At 47.1% G+C, this 19,743-nt stretch overlaps 1 protein-coding gene across 3 annotated transcripts in view; it reads right to left on the bottom strand.

Moving 5' to 3' along the window:
* Positions 1-995: 995 nt before the first annotated feature.
* CCDC152 (coiled-coil domain containing 152) overlaps positions 996-19,743 on the bottom strand; it is a 95,442-nt gene continuing 76,694 nt past the window's right edge. For all 3 annotated transcript variants that reach the window (XM_068251109.1, XM_068251101.1, XM_068251119.1), the window contains exons 7-8: positions 19,090-19,176; positions 996-5,035 (exon numbers count right to left, since the gene is read on the bottom strand). In XM_068251109.1, coding sequence (XP_068107210.1) covers positions 4,913-5,035; positions 19,090-19,176 — 210 coding nt within the window. In that variant the 3' untranslated portion in view covers positions 996-4,912. The remainder of the gene's footprint in view (positions 5,036-19,089; positions 19,177-19,743) is intronic.

Genomic DNA, 19,743 nt, shown 5'->3' with positions numbered 1-19,743 from the left:
TTAACACAGGGGATTTCTTCCCCGCGTGTTTACAGTTCGCCTGCGAGCCGCGATCGGAGGCTCGCAGGCTGTTCACGGAGACATGGAAACCACTTACGACCTGCCGTCGCCTATCGAGTTAGGCGGTCGTTAAGTGGTTAAAAGACATTTTATTGTCAAGTTAAAATATCACCTAGGAGAAAACTCAGGAGTCAGGCCTTGTTCGCATTACAAATCACTATCGCAAGTGCTGAGCAATTTGATGAGCGATTTTAGAAAAACTTTTCCCTGCGCGTTGCGCCTAGAAAAGCGTTTTTATAAGGGCTTTTAATAAGCGATTAATGTTGACATTTCCTGAGGTCAGTCAGGAAGTGAACTCTTGTACCCGGAAATGAATAAATACAATGTATTTATTCATTAAAGCGCTCGGGAAATCGCAATTCAAAGTGTTTTTTCAATTGCTTTGCGATTTCCCTGTACTTTCTATTGAACACAAACGCTCAGAAAATGGTACAATATGCGATTCAATAGAAAGCAGAGCGCTCATATATGAACTCTACCATAGGAAATCATTGCACAATCGCTTTTAGAGCGATTTACAAAATCGCCAGTGCTTAGAAAAAAAAACACAAACGCTCATGGGGCTTGATTCAGTAAACCGTGTTAACCCATATCCAGGCCGCACTAGCGTTTTCGCATGCGTTTTGCATTTTGTGCGCAATCACAAATTTTCGCATGCATTCTCGAGGGAAAATTCGCGATTACGTGCAAAAACACTAGCGCGCCTGTGATATGAGTGATCACGGTTTACTGAATCAAGCCCATCGGGTGAACAAGCCCTCAAAGTTAATTGCATATGGGCCAAGGATTGTGATTGGCGATAATAAAAGCCACCAGCACAGTGCGCCTCTGGGGGAATCAGGGCCTCCCCTGCCATTGCCAGGTGCTCTCTCGGGCACACTTTTCCTCACCACGTAATCTTAGGATATTACCTTAAACAAAGTACAACCAGCACATAGCAGAAAAAAAAAACTTTAATAATAAAAGCAGTAAAAATAACTCAAAAATTTACTGTAGACTTTTCCCGTCTGTCGGCCCTTGGCTGGCCAACAATTCCTCTCCTAGGAAACTACAACTTGAAGATAAGATTTCCCCCCCTGGACAAACACTGCATGTAAGTTATATCGATCTCTTCCATGCCAAGATCGCCCTACATGTTTCGTCACTGCATGTGACTTATTAGGGGCTTATACTATCACAACTTTCTACATCTGTGTACTGGATTAAAGTGGCCACGGATATGTCTATTGCACTGGCCACTATAAAGACAGGTGCTTTTTGGCTATTTATTTGATGTGCTGTTGGTTTGTAGTTTGGCTGTTCAGTGAATGTAGTAGTGGGGTATACAGTCTTCTATTCTCATCCTAACTCAGGATGTACAACAGCCAGGGCCGGATTTGTACTCTTTACCGCTCAAGGCCACTGTCACCAGCCGCCCCCCCTTCAGTATAGGTAGCCAGATGACCCCTCCTTTCCTCTATTATAGGTAGCCTGATAACCTCCCCCAGTATAGGTAGCCAGATGACTCCCATAATCCCTTCTTTTCCCACCCCCCTGTCAGTATAGGTAGCCAGCTTACCTTCACACTGCAGCAGCCATCAGTGTCACTAATTTCTCCACTAGTCTCCATTGCAGAAGCTTCCTCTCCCCCTCTGTCTCCAATGCTGTCCAAGTCCATAGCCGGAAGCCACAATGCAAACGTGCTCAGAGAGGAAGATGGCTGCTGCACTGGCAGCTAGCAGCAGAGTACCGCGGTCAGACACTCGCCTGATCTCCCTGCATGGTAGCATTTGCAGGCTTGCAAATGCTGCACCAGTTTAGCCTGCTGCTTTGGTGCCCTTACTCCTGTGGTGCCCTAGGCCATGGCCTAGGTGGCCTTGGCCTAAATCCGGCATTGACAACAGCCATATTCATTTTTTTTAACTTCTGCAGGAAAGTACATTACATAACAGACAAGCAAACTTGCAACAATATCTCCATGTAACTGTAATCCTCTACACGTGGCACATGTCTTTGTTTTACATTTTACCCAGAGATCCTCCTGCAAATAACTGCAGGATAATTAGGAAAGCTGCAATTATTGACCTCTTTCTAAAATAAATACCAGTTTACCTGGATGTCACTCTAAACCTTTGGCTTTACCAGTGTCAGTCACACACCCAAGGATACATGAAAGCAATATAGCGCCCTAAGCATCATGGTGCATTGGTCCGACTACCACCAGCTAGCTACCGGACTTGTTTGGTAAGATGAGATCAGATCAGGCCTTAAAGCGGACCTGAACTCAGAACTTCCTCTGTGCTCTAAAAGATAAGCAACAGCATAATAACCTTTAAAGAAAAACATTTCTTTGCTACAGTTAATACAAGTCCTGAAATAAATTTGCAGTGTGTGCACTTCCTGCTTTCATGGAAGCAGACATAGGGTTAACATCCTGTGTTTAAAAATTAGCTGCTCTGGCAAGACAGCCAGCTGACACAGCTGAGAGATCAAATTATACTGGTGATTAGTCACAGATGAGGGGGAAGTAGACAGGCTAAACTCTCTAAATACATGCAGAGTGCATTTCTGTTTTCTCTCTGTCCTGTGCAAGAGTTCAGGTCCACTTTAAAGCCTGGTACACGCCTTTAATTTTGGTTGGCCAATTATTGGACAATTTTACCACCTCCATTTAGTATGAGGATCGACAGACTTTGTAAATAAACTCCTAAGCTAGCCATACATCTAGCGATTTTGTCGATCAACTTTATTAAGGAATCGACTTCAGTATGGTTGATTGAAAGTCGATCGACTAGTGACCCACATACTACAAACACTATCCTATGCAATTTGCGATTCACCTCTACATTCGATCTGACTGTTGTTGTGTCTCCATGCTCTGAATGCAAAATCGATTCAGAGTCGATCGAGTGACATGTGAACAGTAGCCGATTCCTGTGCAATCGACCGATATCTTGCATCCTGCTCGATCGACTAAGCTGGTCAATTCGACATGAAATCATCCACTTTTCATTGATTGGGAATTCTGGGACGCACTCGATTCCCTCTCGATTCTACAAAGTGATTTGTACAACCAGATCACTAGATGTATAGCCACCTTTATAGTATATAGAAGTGGTAAAATTGCCCAATCAAAATTGAAGGTGTGTTTATCACCTGGTTCAGATTTGCTGGCCTACTCATGTTCTCCTCCATACTCCAGTTTCAGTAAATCAACTCAGTAATCTGCATACTTATTCGGAGTCAGTGGCCCTAATTTACAAAAGCGTCTGCAGAGATCTTCCAGCACCTCCAGTGGAGATATCATAAGAGATCCACCAACCCTGGACTGATCTTATTAGCACTAGCCTGATGTTCTGCGATTAAAGATAGCAGCCGTTTTCTGGATGAGGGTTCCTGAAAGGTTGGTGCATTAGAAGCTGTGGGATTGCCGTCTCATGCAGGCTCTGCATGCAACTGCATTCATACAACCAACTATCCACATGCCTTCCGGAACACCCAGTGAAAGCTGCAAATCCTAACCACCTAATAACAGAGAATCTTTAATAAATCTAGTCTGTAAATGTATTAAAGCCCTTCCAAACCAAAAATAAAAAACACAAGAGAGCTAGTTCTGGTTAGTACAGCACTGCCCTGCTGTTCTCACTGTTTCCAGCTGCTATTTTCCATAGGAACCTCCTTCCTCTGAAAGATGACATTACTATTGTTAAAGCAACCTATATCTGGCGGTCCAAGGTGTCATAGACAAACGCTTGGTGGTACGTGTACACATTTGGGTTGCCTCATATTAAAGTTTAGTTGATAGAAACACAGTCATAACTAACGATACAGCCAGGAGCCCCCAAAGCAACATTATCATGGGCCTGCCCATGCATGGTGGGCAGTAAAACCTCAAACCTTCGCCCCCCTCCAACCTTGTAGAGTAGCGCAGGGAGCAGTGTAATATTTACCTGCTCCTGCTGCATCGGGTGTCCTCTTCCTCTCAGCAGCCACTAGCTCTATGCTGCATACGTGGCTCCTGATCACATGACATACATCAGGAGCTTGAGGAAAATAGTATAGAGCACGCAGCTCCTAGGAGACGGAGACCCAGAGTGGTGTCGATATTTTACTGCAGACTTACCCCTCCTAGTGCCTAAAGGTGGCCACTAATGATCCAATCTTTTCCAACCAATCTTACCATTTCTATGTAATATAAGGTAACTGCCTGAAGTATCCATTCAGTATATTCACTCAATTTACCCTTATACTACATAGATTTGGTAAGATTGGATGAAAAAGATTGGATCATTAGTGGCCACCATAACACTAACTTCCCCATCCTAATACAGTAACATCCAGCACCCAAACAAAGGCAATTCGTAGCCGATCGTCTAAAAAATAGAAGGTCGGCTCCTCTAATTCTTCCCTATGAGGTAGCTGATCAGACTACGTAGAAGCGATCGCTTACTAGTACCGTATTAGACACCCAACTTACCGCCTGAGTGTCCAATTAAAGTTAATTTCCATTGGCGCCTATTAGATGCCTGTTGATCCCAGCACCCAAATGACCTTACACATGGAGCGAGCCCCCATACCCCAAACTCCCACCCAACCCCAACCTGCATTCTCCAGTGGTTAGGACAGTGCCTGGCAGGGGGTCGAGGAAGCATCGCCCCTAGCTATGGAACTCGATGGCAGAAAGTGGTGAGGGAAGCAGGGCAATGTTGAGCCAGTCAATACTGGCACTGTGGTGTATTTTTTTGTGTGAGGTTTTAAACTTAAAAGATAGTACCGTACTACAACTAGGCAAGCATCATTTTTACAACTATATGAACTTTCGTAACCTCTTAGTATAAATCATCTGACACAACCAGCTACATCATAAGGTCCTTCAGAAACGTCTCCTTTTCAATCGTGAATCCGAGTCCCCACCGAGCCGTTTCTCTAAATTCTTGATTGTGTTCCGGAGGCCTTCAATTTCTCTGTTCTTTTCTTCCTGCAAATGTTGCAGTTTCTGTGGGGAGAGAACCAGCTGTGATCCCATCAGGAACAGGCAACAAACACTTGAACTCATCTGCATTCACACATTCCAAACATTTGCGTTCTCAGCAATGATTAACCTGAGCAAGGTTATAGAATCACAGAATCAAGCTCTGTTTACCACAGGTTTCCGAGTTACTGAGTTTTCAGACGTTTTCCTACAAGGACAACTCGACATCTCAGAAGTTATGTCTTCTAACTTGCATAGCTAAAGTAAATTCAGTAATTTCTTCACATTAACTTAGCCATGTTCTAAAGCTACTGAAGCTTATTTGGATGGGTGAGGCTGAATTGGTCATTAACTACTTAAACCACATGGTCGCGGCTGCTATAGCCACACGGATGTGAATATTATGTCTGTGTACTCAGCCATGTAGCGGCTCGAAGCAGGAAGGATTGGTGGAAGGGGACATATGTCCCCTGAGCCAATCCATGGTTGCTTAGTGAAAATAATTGCTGTTACTGAGAAATCAAGCAGAGTGGAACTTTTTTTCATGTACCAAGACAATGTTCAGTTAGAACTCCACGTAGGCTATCTCATTCCTCTTCCTAAAACACCCGTGAGTTATTTGACTCACCTATTTGGTTAGACAAGCATCACATTACCCAGCCCAAGCAGATGGGGTAGTCAATACACTGCCAACTACACAAAGAATGCAATTTAAAAACCTTATACTCGCTTACAAAGCTCTCTATAAACTAGCTCCTTCTTATCTAAATAAACGTATTTCCAGATACAGTACCATCCTACATGCTATCTCCACTCTACTAACAATGTTCCCCTGCCTTCCTCTCTTGTCACCTCTTTTCAGTCCTGCTTACAAGACTTTTCTTGATCCTCTCCCTTCCTCTGGTACACGCTCCCCCAACACATCCGCAGTCACCCACACTTACCCGTTTTTTTGGCACAACCTGAAAATTCACCTCTTCAGGCAAGCATACTCTCCTACTTAGGAAACTTTGGCCACTGACCACCATTTCTCCCATCTCAGTTTCCCTTTACCTATTGTCAGGGCCGAGGCAGAGGCGAGAGAGGCGCCAGCCTCAGTGCAGTGAGTATAGGAGGGAGCGCACAACTCACTCAGCTATCATTCCCACATTATGTTTGAAGCAGAAAGACTGCAAAACAGATAACTAGAGGTTAAAGAGTAACTGTTAGCCCCCAAATTGAAATTTAAAACACTATTGCAATGTTATATTTATTATATAAGTGAGCCAAAAAGCCAATGTACAAGTTAAAAATCAATCTAATTTTGTTACTATCTAACCTTTTCCCCCAGCTCCGGACGCAAGCCGCATATCAGATACTGTAGCATGCAGAGCATGCCTATGTCTGGCCGACCCCCCTCTCCCCCCCAGGACCAGGTGCCAATATATTCTCCCCACCGCAGCTGACCGCTCTGACACGGAGAGAGCGGCAGCACTTCCAGAGCAGCACCGCAGAGCAGCCAGCGCCGTGCATCTCTCTCACATGTGATTCTCTCACATGTGACTCGGCGGCGGCTGCTCCCAACTGCCATAAAAGCATGCAGCAGCTACATCACCTGCCAACAGTAAAAATGTCACCATGTAATAAATGTCAGAATGTAAATCAGGGATTTAAAAGATTTTACAATGGGCAAACACTGACTAAATCATTTATACATAATTATTGTAAAAATGAAGCACTTTTTTTATTACATTATTTTCACTGGAGTTCCTCTTTAAGGTGTTGGGGTGGGGGGTGGGGTCGGGGGCCCTGGGGCATCTTTTAGTCTAATAGCAATCAGTGTGTGACGGCTGGGGTGGGATAGATGGAGGGGCGCACTTTGGTGTCTTGGCCTTGGGTGCTGGAGGACCTTGTCCCAGCTCTGCCTATTGTCCTATCCCTTAAATCTTTAGACCAGGGGTCTCAAACTCGCGGCCCGCGGGCCATTTGCGGCCCTCGATACAATATTTTGTGGCCCTCGCCGGCAAAAGCTTCCTTTTAGTTCGCTTCAGTGCTCCCAAGTAATCCGCCGCATCCCTGCAGCTAAACGAGGGCTGCAGAGCCCCCAAATCGCCCGGGGGCAATCCGCCGTCATCTCCTGGAAGGGGCAGAGCTTTCAGCTTCAGCTCTGCCCCTCCTGACGTCAATCGCCGCACGGATCGCCGCCTCTCCCCGCCCCTCTCTGTGAAGGAAGAGTGAGAGGGGCGGGCAGAGGCAGCGATGCGCCGCGTTTGTGAAATTCCTTATGCGGCCCAGCCTCATCCTGACTTTGCCTCCTGCGGCCCCCAGGTAAATTGAGTTTGAGACCCCTGCTTTAGACTGTAAGGCCTCTTGGCCAGGGCTCTCTTCCCTTTTTGTCTCACAATGCTGTGTAATGGGTGTACATACCTCTTACCCCTGTGTAAAAATATGAAGTTGATTTGTTCACTGTATCAGCTGTAATCCACACGTGTCTTGTATTAACTGTTGTATTGTTTATTTTGTATTGTTATACCCTGTATGCTGTTGTACATGGCTAGAGGATGCTAGTGCCATATAAATCAATAATAATAAAAACAGGCTCCCCACACCTCAGTCAGATCTCTTCAATATGCACAGTCGCCACATGCAAATACGCTGCCAAAAAGTTTCCGCCGTAGTCTACCAACACTTCACAGATGAGGCCTTTTGAATTGGATTTCCAATTCTTTGTTCATCGAGAACTAGCACCCAATCATATCACTCTAAAGCCACACATAACGACCTGTGCACAGGGCCGGCCTTTGACCTGAGCGACCGGTGCGATCGCTCAGGGCGCCGGCTTCCAGGGGGCGCTCCTCTCCCCTGGCTGCGTGTTTTTGCGGCCCCGGCTGGGTACTCCCGCTCCGCCCCCTGGTGCCGCTGCTGGGGGTGATGTGCGTGCGCCGTGATGGAGGGGGGAGCCGCGGGGAGGGCAGCCCGACCTCTCCCTCCCTTCCTCTCCGGGCCATCCTCTGTGCTCCCCCCTCCGATGCAGACTGCAGCAGAAAGAACTCACCTCCCTGGTTCTGATCGCCGGCGCCTCACACTTGCCGCTGGTATCTTCTACATTAGTTACTGATGCACACTAAACTTCCTGCTTAACAGGAAGTTTAGTGTGTATCGGTAAACTATGTAGAAGAGAGTAGACCAGCGGCAAGTGAGAGGCGCCGGCGATCGGAACCAGGGAGGTGAGTTCTTTCTGCTGCAGTCTGCATCGGAGGGGGGAGCACAGAGGATGGCCCGGAGAGGAAGGGAGGGAGAGGTCGGGCTGCCCTCCCCACGGCTCCCCCCTCCACTATGCGGGGGGGGGGCACCTACCTACCTTATACTGGGGGCAGCTACCTATCTAACCTATACTGGGGGCAGCTACCTATCTAACCTATACTGGGGGGCACCTACCTAATCTAACCTACGCTGGGGGGCAGCTACCTATCTAACCTATACTGGGGGCGGCTACCTATATAGCCAATACTGGGGGCACCTACCTATACTGGGGGGCACCTACCTACCTAACCTATACTGGGGGGCAGCTACCTATCTAACCTATACTGGGGGCGGCTACCTATATAGCCAATACTGGGGGCACCTACCTATACTGGGGGGCACCTACCTACCTAACCTATACTGGGGGGCACCTACCTATCTAACCAATACTGGGGGCAGCTACCTATCTAACCTATACTGGGGGCAGCTATCTAATATATACTGGGGGCAGCTACCTATCTAACCTATACTGAAGGGCACCTACCTATCTAACCTATACTGGGGGGCAGCTACCTATCTAACCTATACTGGGGGTGGCTACCTATATAGCCAATACTGGGGGCACTTACCTATACTGGGGGGCAGCTACTTATCTAACCTATACTGGGGGGCAGCTACCTATCTAACCTATACTGGGGGCGGCTACCTATATAGCCAATACTGGGGGCACCTACCTATACTGGGGGGCAGCTACCTATCTAACCTATACTGGGGGGCAGCTACCTATCTAATCTACACTGGGGGCAGTTACCTATCTAATCTATACGGGGGGCACCTATCTATCTAATCTATACTGGGGGGCAGCTACTTATCTAATCTATACTGGGGGCACCTACCTATCTAACCTATACTGGGGGCAGCTACCTATCTAATCTATACTGGGGGCATCTACCTATCTAATCTATACTGGGGCAGCTACCTATCTAACCTATGTTGCAGGTACCTACCTATCTAACCTGTACTGGGGGCACCTACCTATCTACCTACACACTACTAAGCCCCCCCCCCATTAGTGTATGTGTGTGGTGCGCTCACACGCGAAGAGGATGAATGGGGGGGGGGGCACCAAAATCTGGTTCGCTCAGGGCGCTGTGAAACCTAAGGCCGGCCCTGCCTGTGCATTGATATTTCAGAAAAACGAGTGTAGTAATACAGTATGTATATAATACATGAACAGGAATAGCTAGGATTACAAATTAATTTGCCACTAGAGGGTGCTGGTGTATATAAAGAGAAGTGTCTGTAAATTCCCAATAGAGGGAACTATTTGTATATGAATAGACTGCCCTCTAGAGGCTGATGCTAAAAAAAACAAAACATAAAATGAAGTTATTTTCTTCAATATGAAGCGCGGGTAACTAAAACTCATGACATTTTGAGATCTTTAGGCTGTATACATACTAGAACTGACTGGATTTAAATCCCCAGCTCTATAAGATCTCTGTCTTTTTTAGTGGTCTGCTTAATTGTTTAATACAGAAATAACATAATTTGGAGACTATGGAGAATCGTTTTGTCAGACAGGAATGCAAACAAACAGGCCTTCAGGGAAAACCATATTAGCACGCGGTGTTCCCTAGCAGGAAGTGATGTGCGCTTGCCGTCACTTTCTGCTTCGGGTATGCGAAAGTGCATGGAAGTGTATTGTTAAAATACGCTTCCATGCATGTGCGCCACAACGTCAGGACATCAACATTTTTATAATCACCGTGTCACCATAGAGTAACATGACTTCTGGTCTAATGCAGAGCGATGCAAGTATGCACGTTAACGCAGTTTTATCCTAGCGTCGGGGATGCGGCAAAAACGCCAACGCATCGCAAAGTACCGAGCAGTATGAAAGTCTCCATAGACTTTCATTGCCCAGCAGTGGGGTGAGGGCCCTCAGTCTTTTACTTACCTGGGGCTTCTTCCAGCCTCCCGCAGTCTGTGAGGTCCCAACTGTGCACCCGGCTCGATCACGCTCCTGGCCCTGGGAGCGTTCTGCGCATGCACTGTTCTCGAAAGAATGTGTGTGACAGTCTAAAGCATTCCGTTTGTATCCAACGCTTTCAGCTGGAGTCTTGTTTAACTATTTCTGCCACCCAGACGTGAAGCTCACGTCCGGGCGGCTGCTCTGCTGCGGTGCTGCGCTTCGGCGCGATCGCGATCTGCTGCTTCAGGAGGAGCTGAAGCAGCATTTGCAGAGTGGTTTCCCAGGGACCAGGATTGTAACTGCTTAACACTTGTTTTTCCTGCTGGCATGTGAGTGCAACTATTTGTAATCCTTTTAATAAATATATGGAATTATGCTATGTTAGCCCCTCTCAGTTACAGTTTGGTGTGACGCTGGATTGTGAGATAAGAGGATTGCTTGACCTTTTCAACCCCCACAAACTCTCAATCCTACCTCCGGAGACACAGGAGGCTCATAGGGTGAGTGCGGGCACTTAGGGGGGAGTGTCTACGCACTGGTGATTGCAAGGGTGATTAAGTTAATCAGTTCACAGGCTATTGATCGAGGTGACGGGACCTACATCTGGCATAGTGATACGCTATATGGCGGTTTCTCTTATTCTTTTTGCATGGTGAGGCGATTGTCTTGAAGTTAAGAGCCAAAAAGTTTTGGAAGACAGCTGAACTTTCAACGCAGCCTGGTGTGAAAACTAAAGGTGCATACACACATCAGACTATAGTCTTTAGAAAATGAAAGATCACAGACCAATCTTCCCACCCTTCATGTAGTATGAGAACCATACCTACAGTCTATTCTATGGAGCTGAACTCCTCATCAGAAAAAAATCTTTGCAAGATGCTGCACACAAAGATCACAAAAGATCAGTATCTGCAAAAGATCTGTTCCTGCCAAAGATCCGTTCCTGCAAATTGCAATGATAGTCTATGAGATCTGCAGATCATCATACACACATGATTTAACTGACATTCATCTGCAGATCAAGCAATCCTCTGCAGATCTGAAAATCCATCCTGGTGGATCTGATCTGCAGATGAATGTCAGTTAAATCATGTGTGTATGATGATCTGCAGATCTCATAGACTATCATTGCAATTTGCAGGAACAGATCTTTGGCAGAAACAGATCTTTTGCAGATACTGATCTTTTGAGTGTCTACAGCATCTGTGTGTGCAGCATCTTGCAAAGATTTTTTTTCTGATGTGGAGTTCAGCTCCATAGAAAAGACTGTGAAGGTATGGCTCTCATACTACATGGAAGGGGGTAAAATTGGTCTGTGATCTTTCATTTTCTAAAGACTATAGTCTGATGTGTGTATGCACCTTAAGTGGCAACGAACTGTGAGACTGTTTACTCTTACCTTTTTTTGACAGAGAGCGCTGTCTTTTGCCTAACACAAATAAAATACATAGGTTTTAATTATGGTAGCGTGGATTATTTTAAAGCTATAATGGCCGAAAACTGGGAAGTGGGTGCAGATTCATGAAATGCATTGTTTGTGCTTATTACAATTCATATTTATATGAACTTGTTGTTATTGAGTTTTATCTACTTCTGGGGACCTCTTAACCCCTTTGTGTTTCACATAAAATAAGCGTAAATACCTTTGTTTGATGAATCATATGATTGATGTGCTCTCTAGCACCTGATCCAGGTTGTGAGGAAAGAGCATTACAATGCTCAGGTCTAGACTTTTCACTAAGCATATAAGGTATCTACATGGCGTACGTTAAAAAAGGGCGCCGGGAAAAAAGGGCGCAGGGTTTTAAAAGATAATCATGAATAACGTTTGAAAAAAATTTGTGTTATATTTCGTTTAAAAATAATGTTTTATAAAGTTATAAATCATTAAATAATGTGTATAAAATCGGCAATTTTAAAAACGTTAATCTTCCCTGTTTAAAAATTGAAATTTATAATAACGTTTTATAAAACATTAATAAGAATTTTACTAAAGCTATACCTAACCCTACTCTCACACAGAACCCTCCCTGTACCTATCCCTAACCCCTAGACCCCCCTGTTGGTGCCTAACCCTAAGACCCCCCTGTTGGTGCCTAACCCTAAGACCCCCCCCCGGTGGTGCCTAACCCTAAGACCCCCCTGTTGGTGCCTAACCCTAAGACCCCCCTGTTGGTGCCTAAACCTAAGACCCCCCTGTTGGTGCCTAACCCTAAGACCCCCCTGTTGGTGCCTAACCCTAAGACCCCCCTGTTGGTGCCTAAACCTAAGACCCCCCCCCGGTGGTGCCTAACCCTAAGACCCCCCTGTTGGTGCCTAAACCTAAGACCCCCCTGTTGGTGCCTAAACCTAAGACCCCCCTTTTGGTGCCTAAACCAAAGACCCCCCTGGTGGTGCCTAAACCTAAGACCCCCTGTGATAAGCATTAATAACGTTTTAAAAAAATATGGTGCGGTTTTTCGTTTAAAAATGTAAAAAAAAAAATTGTACGGTTTTTCGTTTAAAAGTAATGTTTTAAAAAATATTGTACTGTTTTTCGTTTAAAAATAATGTTTAAAAAAGTATAAATCATTAAATAATGTGTAATCATGAGAAACAGTTATAAAACATTAAAAGTCTCCGGGCGCCGCTTTTAAAACGTTATTTTTCTCCGGCGCCCTTTTTTCCTGTTGGGCGCCGATTAAACGATATTTATTATGGGAGTGAATGGCTGCGCCCTTTTTGTCCACCTGCCTCATGCGCCCAAATTTCCTGCTTCCATCTACATGACCACTACTGGAGGTTGTTGCTTAGAGGTAGTGTTGGGTGAACAGTGTTCGCCACTGTTCGGGTTCTGCAGAACATCACCCTGTTCGGGTGATGTTCGAGTTCGGCCGAACACCTGATGGTGTTCGGCCTTTTAAGTTCGGGTTCGCCCCGAACTACTGAATGGCCGCTGAACAGGGCCCCTGTTCGGCCGAACAGGGCCCTGTTCGCCCGAACATGCCGCAATATGGCCCCCCTATGGGGTCGCAGGCATAAGGGGGGAGCATGCCCCGATCGCGGGGGGGGGGGGGGGTCGGAAATTCCCCCCACCCCCTCCGCTAGCGCTCCCCCCTCTGCCCGCTTCCCCATAAAAAAAGTTTAAGGCAAGTTAAATAGTACTTGGTGGCTGGCCTGGCACTGGCAGTGGAGTGAGGAGGAGGAGGAGTCCGAGTAGCAGAGTGACGCGTTGAGGCCGGGCAGCGGGCGGTTCAGCGGTAGTACCCTTGTGGTACTTCCGCCCTTTCTCTGACCTCACGTCCTCTACGTGATGACGCATACGAGGGTACGCGTGACGCGTACCCTCGTATGCAGAGGACGTGAGGTCAGAGAAAGGGCGGAAGTACCACAAGGGTACTACCGCTGAACCGCCCGCTGCCCGGCCTCAACGCGTCACTCTGCTACTCGGACTCCTCCTCCTCCTCACTCCACTGCCAGTGCCAGGCCAGCCACCAAGTACTATTTAACTTGCCTTAAACTTTTTTTATGGGGAAGCGGGCAGAGGGGGGAGCGCTAGCGGAGGGGGTGGGGGGAATTTCCGACCCCCCCCCCCCGCGATCGGGGCATGCTCCCCCCTTATGCCTGCGACCCCATAGGGCCCCAAAAATGGGCATGTTCGGGGGTCCCATTGACTTCCATTGAGTTCGGCGTTCGGGCCGAACATGCCGAACATCTGGCCCATGTTCGGCCTGTTCGGCCCGAACCCGAACATCCAGGTGTTCGCCTAACACTACTTAGAGGGACCTGTTCCCAAGTGCTACACCACATTGTTACTAAGTGTTATGTGTTTAGTAGTCACAGATGCAGAATAACTGGAGCCTGGAACTAGGTTTATTTATAGGCTGTGTCTTTTCTCGGTATCTCCAGCCTGGCAGAACAAAAACCAATGATCCACAACAGTATAGATAATCAAAACATTTCAAATGCCTTTTAACAGGAAGACAATGACATCTACAGGCCAGACGTATGAACACCACATAACAGATGTATGCCTTCTTTGCTGGATAATTTTTGAAGCCACTTCTCTTATACTCTGTGGCCTGAATGTTTATTTTGGTTAACACCAGTTCATTTTGACCATGCCTCTGCCTGCCTCTTCAGTAGTGTTGGGCGAACAGTGTTCGCCACTGTTCGGGTTCTGCAGAACATCACCCTGTTCGGGTGATGTTCGAGTTCGGCCGAACACCTGATGGTGTTCGGCCAAACCGTTCGGGCACATGGCCGAACTAAGAGCGCATGGCCGAATGTTCCCCGAACGTTCGGCTAGCGCTGTGATTGGTCGAACGGGTCACGTGGTTTGGACCCGAACGCGCTCTGATTGGCCGAACTGTCACGTGGTTCGGGTAAATAAATACCCGAACCACGTCATATCTTCGCCATTTGTCTGTGGGTTTAGCTTTGGGCAGGCAGGCAGGCAGGGTAGTTCGCGCTCCAGCCACGCTAGCCAGGGTCCCCCCAGTCATTGTGTCGATGCTGGGAATAGTAGTACACAGCTCGCTCAGCCACACTATATAGCATTCTGTTTACTGCCACTCTGTGTACCTCGCTCAGCCACACTATATAGCATTGTGTTTACTGCCACTCTGTGTCTGCTGGGAATAGTAGTACACCGCTCGCTCAGCCACACTATATAGCATTCTGTTTACTGCCACTCTGTGTACCTCGCTCAGCCACACTATATAGCATTGTGTTTACTGCCACTTTGTGTCTGCTGGGAATAGTAGTACACCGCTCGCTCAGCCACACTATATAGCATTGTGTTTACTGCCACTCTGTGTACCTCGCTCAGCCACACTATATAGCATTCTGTTTACTGCCACTCTGTGTCTGCTGGGAACAGTACTACACCGCTCGCTCAGCCACACTATATAGCATTGTGTTTACTGCCACTCTGTGTCTGCTGGGAACAGTAGTACACCGCTCGCTCAGCCACACTATATAGCATTGTGTTTACTGCCACTCTGTGTCTGCTGGGAACAGTAGTACACTGCCGCTCACTCAGTCACCCCATTACTATATAGCATTGCTGGGATCTGTAGTACTCTGCTCACCCACCCATACCATTGTACTGCCAGTCACTGTGTATATTGCTGGGATCTGTAGTACTTCACTCACCGTCAACCACTATATAGCATTGCGTACTCTGCCAGTCAGTGTGTATATTGCTGGGATCAGTAATACTCCACTCAACGTCAACCACTATATGAGCTCACCATGAGTTCCTCAGAGACCTCCGCTGTAAGCAGCACTCCCAACAACAGCAACAGCCAACGCCCCACGCAAGCTATAACATCCACCCCAGCAGCCAGTGGTCAGCAGCAGCCCTCCCCGGAGGAGAACGTTGTGTCCATCGGTCCGGCGCCAAAGCGATTATTGAGGGCTGCCATTGAGGAGATGATGGGGCCTGATGTGGAGGAGGAGGTCGGGCTCAGGCCAGCATCCCAAGTTAATGTTGAGGACGATGAGGGGTCTGTGTCTGGGGATGTTGGGGTGGCAGAGGTGGTGGGTGGGTCAGACTCAGGAGAAGAGTTGTATGATGAGGATGATGATCGGGACCATCTGTATGTGCCTCAGAGTCCGACCCCGGAAAACATGTTGTATTGTGTGTTTAGGTACTAAAATCTGCGTTCCCACTTCCCAGTACTGCCCGGGTCCACGGATCCATATAATTTTTTGGGCAGCACTATCAAACTGTGGTACTATGAGTGAGTTGCCATGGTCCTTCTGTGCTGTCACACTCACCGTCTGTCTGCAGATGGATTGTTCAACACCGCTACGCCATCTGACATGTAGTCCTTGACCATCTTCTCCAGGCGATTGGTGTTGGAGGACGTGGAACTGCCCGATTGCTGTTCTGTGGGCTGCTGCATGGGTGTCAGAAAATGTTCCCACTCAAAGGACACTGCCAATACCATTCCCTTTTGGGCACTAGCAGCAGCTTGTGTTCTTTGCTGCCCTCCTGGTCCTCCTGGGTTTGCTGAAGTCAGTCTGTCGGCGTACAACTGGCTAGAGAAGGAGGAGGATGTCAATCTCCTCTCTAAAGTCTCCATCCTCAAGGGCCTGCTGGAATTGTTCCATTTTTGACCTGTCTGACACTTTCTTCAATCAGTTTTTTAACATTGTGTTTGTATAAACTGGGTATAAACCCAGTAATTGGTGTTGTCCAGAATAATGAATAATAATGAATAGTGAATAATGCGCGGGCCGCGTTCAATGCAGTCTAGCATGAATTGAGCCATGTGTGCCAGAGAATCCTGCCAGACTCCTCTGTCTTCATGTTCTTGTGAGCGTTGTGATTGTTGTGATGCACCATATTCGTCACCAGCATCACTTTCTTCCTCTTCTGCTGTCCATTCCCGCTAAATTGTGGAAGTCCAACGTGCACCGCTCTGTCCCTCGGCAGTGGGGGCATCCAATTCCTGCTCCAACTCCAGCTGTTCCTCGTCCTGTTCTTTGTCATAGCTGGGACCAGCGTTTCCTGAGGCAGGTTGCCTGATGTTGGTATCATCACGCTGATCGTTTTCATCTTCAGATTCCCCCACTTGCATCATGCCAGCGGTTTCCATCTTCAACATTGATTTCTTCAGTAAACACAGCAGTGGTATTGTAATGCTGACTGTAGAGTTGTCACTGCTCAGTCACAAGCAACGTGGATTGCTCAAAATTTTGGAGGACTTGGCAGAGATCCAACATGGTGGCCCAATCAGATCCACAGAAGCTTGGTAGCTAGCTGCTGGAATGCGCCTCGGCACTGCGCAAAAGCGTGCTAGCATGTGCAGCGTAGAATTCCAGCGCGTAGGGAGGGACATCACCCAGCGAGCGATGGTGCGCTAGATTGAAGCGCTCCTGCATCTCTTGGTGAGTCCTTCAGAAGCGGTACTGGACTTTAAAAAATGTTTTTTTTTTCCCTTCAACAGAAGATCTGCCACGTTGGAGTGAGGAGGACGCCGCCGACCCCGACACCAAGCTGAACCCCGGGGAACTCCAAGCAGAGGATCTTCAGGAACCCTCAAGGCTTTGAGCAAGCTGAGGAGGATCAGCAGTCCCGACGAGACCTCTCCTCATATGTGACTGTGTGCAGTGGAGTAGAGCTCCCCAGAACAACCTCTCACTTGTCACTTTGTCACTGGTCACTTTGTCACTTTGTCATTTTGTCACTTTGTCACTGGTCACTTTGTCACTGGTCACTTTGTCACTTTTCACTTTGTCACTTGTCACTTGGTCACTTGTCACTTGGTCACTTGGTCACTTGTCCAGATGATCTCGGTACACCTCCTGCGATTCAAATTCCTGCACACATTGCTCTGGGATTTGGGTGTGATGAATGATGCATCTAACTGGCCACCGGTGCGAGGTGCATTTTCCACAGAAAAAGGTTGTGAATCCGGGCACAACATTTGTGGCTGTTCCATTGACCTTTCACAGGTAGAAGATTGTGGGGGTGGGAATAGCTCCTCCGAATAGCCCATTGTGTCCTGAAAACTACTCATTGCATTGCTTTGCGCACGCATTTTTTTGTCCTCATGCAAGGCCTGAGTTGCGCCTGAAAGCATGGCCTTCTCCTCCTGCGCCTCCTCCTGTTCCATCATGTCTGCTGCTGCTGGGTTAGCGTTGCCGCCCGGTCCCTGTTTATTGAACCTCTTATCTTTATTACATTTATGACTACATGGCGGTACAAAGCATGCTATCCGCACGCTTCTTGTCCTCATGCAAGGCCTGGGTTGTTGTGTCTCAAAGCGTGGCCTTCTCCTCCTGCGCCTCCTCCTGTTCCATCACGTGTGCTGCTGCTGCTGCTGGGTTAGCGTTGCCGGTCCCTGTTTATGGAACCTCTCATCTTTATTACATTTATGACTGCATGGCGGTAAAAAGCATGCTATCCGCACGCTTCTTGTCCTCATGCAAGGCCTGGGTTGTTGTGTCTCAAAAAGCGTGGCCTTCTCCTCCTGCGCCTCCTACTCCTGTTCCATCACGTGTGCTGCTGCTGGTGCTGGGTTAGCGTCACCGGTCCCTTTTCCTGGAACCTCTTCTCTGTATTACATTTATGACTGCATGGCGACAAAAAGCATGTTACCTGTGCAAAGAAACATGACATTTTCCACATTTAAAAGACAGTTTTTCCTTTGAAACTTTACAATCAATTTTCTCAAAAACTATAAGCTCTTTTTCAAATATTTTTTTTCCTCTTGTACCCACTCCCAAGGTGCACATACCCTGCAAATGTGGGGTATGTAGCATGTAAGGAAGCTTTACAAAGGACGAAAGTTCGGGTCCCCATTGACTTCCATTATGTTCGGAGTTTGGCGCGAACACCCGAACATCGCGGCGATGTTCGGCGAACGTTCGCGAACCCGAACATCTAGGTGTTCGCCCAACACTACTCTTCAGTAGTTTTCTTGCGTAGCCTAATCTCCAGTTGCTGTCCTCTGTAACAGTTGCCCTTTGACCTTGTCCGGCTTGCCATCATTGTACTGTTTGATCTCCAGTAGTGGACATCTTCTAGTAAATGAGAATCTCTTTTTCTCTTCCCTAACAATTCCTGCATGCACTGGTTTCACCACTTCTGAACGAATCTCGCTCACCAGCCCTGTTTGGGGGTGAACCTGATATTTGTCAACATATATTGATCAACATTCTCCCCATTAAACACTCTAGAGAACACCTGGCTGCTACTTCGACTCTGTGCTTCAATTCATGCACTGCCAATGAAACAGGTTAGGTCCTGTCCCAACCTCTGTCAACCCAACCTCTGTCATCCACCTACAGCAAGGACAAGGACCACCAGCGGTAGTCTTTACTCATTTTGGGGAACATTATTAACAAAGCCCAACTTTCTCCTCAAGGGAGTTTAATATAATATTACCATTCTGTAGATGTTCTGAGATAAAGTGCTTGTTTCACTGTGGGATTTCGTATTCCGGTTTTCTATTCTTGCCAGCTTAGCACTGAACTGAAATACAAAAGAAAACTACTTTCACTAAAGTTAAACATACTGTATACACAGACATTGCCATGTTCATGAAAGGAGCAAATACAGATCTACATATACGGTAATCTTCACTAGGTACGAGACTACTGATAAGCTTTGTGCGCTCACATATGGTGCTTAAACCGTAACCAAGAATTGAACTTCATCCAAATCAGTAGCTGATACCCCCTTTTACATGAGAAATCTATTCCTTTTCACCAACGGATCATCAGGGGGCTCTGTATGGCTGATATTGTGGTGAAACCCCTCCCACAGGAAACTGTGAGGACCATGGTCCTGGCAGTTTCCTGTGTGTGAACCTCGTTGCATTGTGGGAAATAGCTGTTTGCAGCTGTCTCCAATTGCCAAAAAAAAGCAAGCAGCAGCTACTTCCACTGACATCACCTGCCAGCTGTAAAAATGTCACCATGTGATAAGTGTCAGAGTGTAAATCAGGGAGAGGAAAGATTTTACAATGGGAAAACACTGACTAAATCATTTATACACTAGTTGACCTAAGCCCGTTTAAAAACGGGCTCTAGGTCTCTG

The sequence above is a fragment of the Hyperolius riggenbachi genome, chromosome 1 (assembly GCF_040937935.1).
Source record: "Hyperolius riggenbachi isolate aHypRig1 chromosome 1, aHypRig1.pri, whole genome shotgun sequence".
Classification (NCBI taxonomy): Eukaryota; Metazoa; Chordata; class Amphibia; order Anura; family Hyperoliidae; genus Hyperolius; species Hyperolius riggenbachi.
Note: the sequence above shows the minus strand (reverse complement) of the source record. Positions and strands in the feature narration are given on the sequence as shown.